The 7,242-nt window shown below is 40.7% G+C and overlaps 1 protein-coding gene across 1 annotated transcript; it reads left to right on the plus strand.

Annotated features, from left to right (window-relative positions):
- Positions 1 to 1,303: 1,303 nt before the first annotated feature.
- On the plus strand, positions 1,304 to 3,186 carry LOC139262183 (ferritin heavy chain, oocyte isoform-like). The gene is made up of 4 exons (XM_070877328.1): positions 1,304 to 1,405; positions 1,984 to 2,130; positions 2,533 to 2,658; positions 3,031 to 3,186. Exons 1-4 carry the CDS (start codon positions 1,304 to 1,306, stop codon positions 3,184 to 3,186), a joined length of 531 nt encoding a protein of 176 aa, XP_070733429.1.
- Positions 3,187 to 7,242: the final 4,056 nt, after the last annotated feature.

A 7,242-nucleotide genomic window follows, 5' to 3' on the forward strand; every position in this document is an offset into this window, starting at 1 on the left:
GAGTGTTTTGATCGGGGCGCAGAAAGGGAGAAAGAGTGTTTTGATGGGGGGGTGGGCGGGGGTGGAGAAAGAGTGTTTCGATGGCCGGGGGGAGAAGAAAGAGTGTTGTGATGGCGGCGGGGTGAACTTTAAAAAAAAAACTTGATTCTGTCATAAAGGCATAAAAATTTGTTGTTGATTGATTGCTTATTACTTTTTGTGATTTGTTTAGTGCTTTGTAAGTCTTGGTGCTTTAAATGTACTAACCTGCACCGATTTCTTAACTGCCCGCAATGTTTTTCAGAGCTGGCCACATATGCTGACCTAAGTCGATTTGGAGTAAGTTTTTGCTGGCCAAAGTGGAATAAATGGTGTAAGTGTCTGGGAACGCCACCTTTTGAAAAAAAAACTGAACTCAAAAAAATCGCACCAAACTGACTTACTCTGGAGCAAATTTTGGGGGGAAAATGGCATGTTTTAACTTACGCCAGAAAAAACAACTTACTCCAAAAAAATTGATGCAAATCATTGTCAAAATTGGGCCCACAACCACTATGTTTTGATGTTACAACAAACCCACAGATACCTGCACATGACCAACCCAATGAACGATGGGGATCCTCATACACGCACTGAAGCATCCAGAACTATTAAAAAGACACTGACTCGCAAACAACAGAGGATTCAATTAACCTTTCAAGGTGGCCATTAACTGGTCCAGGCAGAGCACGGTCGATGGGGAGTTCGCTCCATCTGCCTGCCTCTCTTCACAGCTATGTCCATGCCCCGGCTGTCCCTGGAGGATTGTCTGCTGGTATGTTGGAGGCTTTCCGTGACAGGTGCGCACCAGAGGGACTGGAGTGCAGGGTGGATACAGGGAACTAAATTATAATTTGAAAAGTTTTTATGTTACTTTTGTCACATTTTAACTTATTGTTCAATCCCCTTTATAAAGGGGACACTTATGGTTTAAGATTTTCCCAATTGATTTGCCTAAAGAGTAGGGGATTCATTTAAACCTGTGATTCTGGATATCTGAACTGTGTTTGAGGAAAGTTAGGACAATTTCGATCCTCATTGAGTTGTCAGCCAATGATGCTCATTCTTCAAAGATCTGACTGGCTCTGGGAGTCCATCTCCCCTATCCCTTTAGTTGATTGGTGCTCTGAGAGGCTGCAACTTCTGATTGGGTATTGAGGGCTGCCACTCATGATCTCAACTGCCACACCCTGGATTATACCGAAGCATAAATACAGGCTTTTAAGGTAAGTTACATCCCAGTTTGTTGTTTCAACAAAGTTTAGATTTGTATTAAAGAATCAAGATGGCTTCTCAAGTGCGTCAGAACTACCACCAGGATTGTGAGGATGCTGTCAACAAGCAGATCAACATGGAGCTCGATTCCTCCTATGTTTATCTCTCGATGGTGAGTGTTGTACATTTGACCACTTCACAATGGAGACTATGTAATGTGAATTTATTAAATTCGGTGCTGTATCCAGCCCACCTATTCTGAGTACCTTGAATCTTAATGACTCACTTTCCTGGGCTCTTTTGAGCTTGTGGTTAAGTTATTTGGAATACATTCTGCACTCAGTGCATGTATTTCAGAACTTGTATCCTTTTATAATTAATCATTCCATGGACTTTCACTACCTTGCTTTTTTTTTTATTGGAGGATGTCATCTTTAAATTTGAACTTGGACATTTAGAAAGGAAGATCAGAAGTATTCTTTCCTGGTAAGGGTGGTGGAAATCTGGAACCCTTTCTTTCCCATCCTCCTGCAGCACACAAAAAATGGCTTTGGTTCTGGGCCAAGCTTTATCATTGTGTAAGGGTATAAAAATATTGTTTCTGTGACAATATACATACCAGTTCAGTGAGCCTTTGACCCCTTGGGAGGGGGGGGGGGGAAAGCAACATTTTCAGGTTGAATTTATGTACAGCACACATAATAGGCCTGTGAAATAATGCACAAAAATACTTTTCTGATTTCTCCACAGTCCTTCTACTTTGACCGGGATGATGTTGCCCTGCGTCACTTTGCTGAGTTCTTCAAGGATCAATCACATGAGGAACGTGAGCATGCTGAGAAACTGATGGAATTCCAGAATCGCCGTGGAGGACGGATCATCTTGGCGGACATCAAGGTTGGATTTAATAAATGAGTGGCTTTCTGTATGGCTCCTCTTAGACTAAATGTTCCCATATGTGCTAAAGCAATTGGTTCCAATTTACAGCACACAGGCCATTTGGCCAAACTGGTCTTTGCTGGTGTTTATAACTCCACACGAGCCTCCTCCCACCTTGCGTCATCTCACCCCATCAGCATATTGTTCTCTTCCTTTCACCCCATGCACTTCCCCTTAAATACATCTCTGCTATTTGCCTGATCAATATGGCTCCAGTTGTTGTGATTGCATCATGGCAAATTTTAAATTCTAATATATGTTCATGTTAAAATAGAATTTTGGTTGCACTCCTAATTTCCTTCAATACTTTCTAATGATTGTATCATCAATTGTAAATAAACTGTGGAATTTTCTCTCCAGAAACCAGAGCAGGATGAGTGGAGCAATGGTCTGGAGGCAATGCAGAGAGCTCTGCAGATGGAGAAGAACGTGAACCAGAGTCTGCTGGCTCTACACAAACTCTCCACTGGGAGCACTGACCCTCATGTAAGTTGTTAATGATTTAATGTGGGCTTTTAGGTTCCACAGTCTCCAATTTACGTGACTGTCATTGGGCCTAATTAAAAGATCTCTATGCATAATAGCTTTGTGTAAGTCTCCCTTTTTTGTTGGTGAGCAGTGGGAAAGGATGGGAGAGGTTGGCCTACTGTGGACTGTGACTAGTAAATGTGTCCCAGTGATCCCAGGATCTGAGCACCTACCTATTGTGCAGTAAATTTAATCTAATGCAGTAATTCCATCAATCTCAATTGCACCACTTGACTATCCTCCTGTTTGAGGATTAAATACAAACTCCTGAAGGGGAAGCTGACATTCCTTGATATCTACTGCTGGACATGATTGGGTTCCCTCTTTCAGTTATGTGACTTCCTGGAGACCCAGTACTTGGATGAACAAGTGAAGATGATCAAGAAGCTTGGAGATCACATCACCAACCTGAAGAGACTGGGAGCCCCTGAGAATAGCCTGGGAGAGTACCTGTTTGACAAGCACACACTGGGGGAGAGTGACTAAACTGACTGACGGGATTTGTTTAGTTCTTGTATTCCTAAAATTTAGACTCCTGTCCTGTCGGCAATTAAGGCTTATGACTTTGTACAAAGAGCTGTGTGACCTGTGTGCTTGATGTGAAATGTAACATAGCTGTCAATAAAATGTTCAACATTGGACTGGATTTTGTCATCTTGTATATTTGAGGTGGTTGCTTATTTTTCAATTAACATAATGTGGTTTACATCAAATAAGAATTACACTGAGTTGTGTAACAGGTTTTTTTTATAGATTAAGTCCGATGAAATTTATTTTTCCTCTGGTGTATATCCATGGATACTCATACATGTGTTCCTCGCTCTGAACTGAGGACTGTGCTAATGGTTAACTGTTCATCTATATAATAACCTAAATATATTGGGTCAATGTTCACCCCACTCCATGCTAATACCTAAAAACAGAAGTAGGAGCATGCCCAATTGCACCTTTTGCCTGTTCCACCATTCCATAAGATCATAGTTGACTGACAACTGCGTGAGCGCCTGAGTCAAGGTTAATCAAATTTTGCCTTGATTTGACGCCTTTCATACAGGACAGCCCAAAGGACGTCATAGCCATTGAAGTTCTTTTGCTGTTCAGGCAACTTTTTTTTTTGTAGTGGCCAATTTACACACAAATATCCCCATCAGTGTGTGCAATGGGGCAATCTGGATTTGGATGAAAGTACACAGGTGGATTTGCAACACTGCTCCAACTATAGGAAACACTCTGCACTACTCACCCGTATGTATGTATGGAAGCTCAAATTATAATTCCCCTTCCAAATGTATTCATTCACAATACAAGGAGGAATAAGCAATGAAGGGCTACAGCAACTGAGGAATATGCCCACAGCCTGTCAGTGGAGTGTGAAAACTAAATTTAAGGGGCATCTCATTTGTAAATTTCCAAACCCTTACATCAATTTTTTTTTTAAGTCAAAATAATTCCTGTCCTATTCAAAGATGCAGCCTGATTTTAACCTGCTGTCCACGGCAAGGGGGTCTATCTCTCCTCCATGGAGAAATACTATTAATTAAAGCTCATCCTAGATAAGATCATTTTCCACTCTTCTCTGGCTACAGGTGTGATGACAAAGTACTGGAGGACTGCTAATGTACATCTGTTTAAAAGGAAAGAAATGGATTGACCGAGTAATTACAGGCCAGTCAGCCTAATCTCTGTGGTATCTTCTCTACAACATCACAAACACATACTTGGAAGATGGCTTCAACACAGCAACTTGTCAGGTGACCTGCCACCTGTTGTTTTTATTGTATTTCCAGCAATGGCTGCATTACCACAGTAGTCCACTTGATGGAGCTCTATTACATTTCTCCCTCCTTTAATGAAGAAGTAATCATAACAAAATCATCATCATACATAACTTGCATAGTTATACATAACAAAAGATATTGACTTATTTTGCCATATTTACAAATCGAACTTCACTTGTTCTCGGTTTCGAAGAGGATACCTGTTTCTCGAACAGAACTTAGCAAACATGGTGTCGAACTTAGATTCATTCCAGGCTGAGCCGGAGGAAAGTTTTCCTCCAAGGAATGCCCTTGATCTACATTTGAATTCGACAACTTCAGACTGTTTGTCTGCCTGACTCAGATTCTGATTTTCTCTTGGGCTTGTTTCCAGTACATCTGATGTAGGATTTGCTATTGGTATTCTACTTGTAACAAAACTATCCGATGAGTCGGAATTAATCAAATCATTCCAACTTTCAACTGCTTCCATATCTGTAGGTACAGTACGATCAAGGTGACAAAACCTAACCTTTCCATGATCAAAAATCTTTATCAAATATGTGCGAGGACCACATATCTTCACCACTCTTTCTGGTAACCACTTTAACCATTTATGGTGATGGTTCTTCACTCTCACCTTCTGATTTAATTTCACACTTTTCTCTCCTACTCTACCTCTATCATGATGCTCTTTCTGTCTAAATTGTTTCTCTTCTACTGACTGTACCAAGTTTGGCTTTAACAACGAGAACCTGGTTCTTTGTTGTCATTTGAGAAACAACTTTGTTGGTGTTCTACCAGTAGTTGGATGAGGAGTATTTCAATAAGTAATTAGAAAATTAGCCAATTTGTGGTCCAACGACAGCTACTGTTTGTTTGGATTTGAATAAAACATTTGTTTGATGAGGGCACATTTTACAATTTGTAATGTGCGCTCTGCTGCACCATTTGAAGCACGGTGGTATGGTGGAACATTGATATATTTCACACCATTTCTGCTCGTGCACTATGCAAATTCTTCTAAACAAAATTGTGGTGCATTATCAGACACAATTTCTTCTGGGAGAAGAAAATTATATTTGCAAATTGTCTACTGTTTTATTGTTATTTTACACATTGGAAATACCTCGACCTGCTTCGAATGGCTTTCAATCACAATGAACAATTGCTCTCCTTCTAGCTCAGCAAAATCGATATGGAACCTTTGCCACACCCTGGGAGGCCATTTCCTTCGCTGTAATAGTACTGATGGTGGTTTCATGTTTACCGATTGACATGTTGTAAACTGACTAATGATGTACTCTATATCTTTATCTAGATCTGGCCACCATAAATAACTGCGTGCAAAACTCTTGGTCAAGCACATTCCCAGGTGCTGATCATGAAGATCTCCTCATGATCTGGACCTGAATTTATTTGGTATATTCGCTCTTGTGCCCCACATGATACAATCTTTATCCACTGATATTATATTCCTACAAACGAAGTATGGATGAATACATGGTTTGGCCAGCCATTTGCGATGTAATCATACAACTTTGACATAACTGGGACACGTTTGGTTGCTCTACCAGTCTCTTCAGCTGTGAATTTCACTTCATCAATGTATGAAATATAGAACACTTCTTCCCTATTGGCTGTAACTTCTGATGGGGAAGGCAATCTAGACATCGAATCAGCACTATTGTGATCAGCTGATCGTCTGTATTCAATGTCATACATATCTGCTGACAGAATCATAGCCCATCTCTGCATTCGGGCTGCAGCTAAGGTTGGAATTGGGGACTTTGGATGGAGGATCACTATCAGATGCTTATGGTCTGTAACAATGCTAAACTTACGAACATACAAGTATTTGTGGTGCTTCTTGACACCAGAAATTAATGCCAAAACTTCCCTTTCGATTTAGCGCATATTTACGCTCACTGGCACAAAGAATGCATGAAGCAAAAGCAATTGGTCTCTCCGCCCCACTGTGTAGTACATGAGAGATCACTGTCCAAACTCCATACTGAGAGGCATCATATGCTCATTTGATCTCCTTAGAAACGGCATAGTGAGCTAACAGCTCATTCAGTGGATGTAACACTGTAGCCAAATTTGGTACGAACTTTCCATAATAGTTAAAAAGACCCAAAAATGATCGCAGTTCAGTGACATTCTTGGGTGTGGGTGCATTTCTAATTGCATCCAGCTTTCCCTTGGTTTCATATAAACCATCTTTGTCGACTCTGTGCCCTAAGTGCGCCACCGAGTTTTGAAATAACTCACACTTGTGCTCAGTCACTCGTACTCTGTGCTTCTCTAGCCATTTGAGCACTTCATTCAATACGTTATAGATTTGCCTGTTTGTTGCTGAAATGAGTATGTCATCTTAATAACATACTACCTCTTCAATGCCTTGCAAAATCTGGTTCATCACTCCTTGGAATGTGGTGGGGGCAGAAGACACTCCAAATGGTAGCCTATTAAATTCATCGAGGCCTAGATGAGTATTTATAATCAACTATGACTTGGACTCCTCATCGAGTTCACGTTGTATGTAGGCATTTGTGAGATCTAACTTTGAGAAGATCTGATCATCTGTCAGCGTTGTGAACAAATCTTCTACATTTGGCAATGAATTTGGGAGCTTACCTTCGAGAACCTGGTTTACCGTTACTTTATAATCACCACACAACCTCACCTTACCATCTGACTTAGGTAGAACAACAATGGTGTAGCCCAATTACATAAATCGACCTTAGAGATAATGGTCTCAATTTCTTGTCTTTTGAGTTCT

Source organism: Pristiophorus japonicus, chromosome 4 (assembly GCF_044704955.1).
Source record: "Pristiophorus japonicus isolate sPriJap1 chromosome 4, sPriJap1.hap1, whole genome shotgun sequence".
Taxonomy (NCBI): domain Eukaryota; kingdom Metazoa; phylum Chordata; class Chondrichthyes; family Pristiophoridae; genus Pristiophorus; species Pristiophorus japonicus.

Coding starts and splice junctions, on each gene's coding strand:
- LOC139262183 (XM_070877328.1), top strand. CDS start 1,304: ATGGCTTCTCAAGTGCGTCAGAACTACCACCAGGATTGTGAGGATGCT. Junction 1,406..1,983: donor CCTATGTTTATCTCTCGATG/GTGAGTGTTGTA, acceptor ATTTCTCCACAG/TCCTTCTACTTTGACCGGGA. Junction 2,131..2,532: donor TCATCTTGGCGGACATCAAG/GTTGGATTTAAT, acceptor TTTTCTCTCCAG/AAACCAGAGCAGGATGAGTG.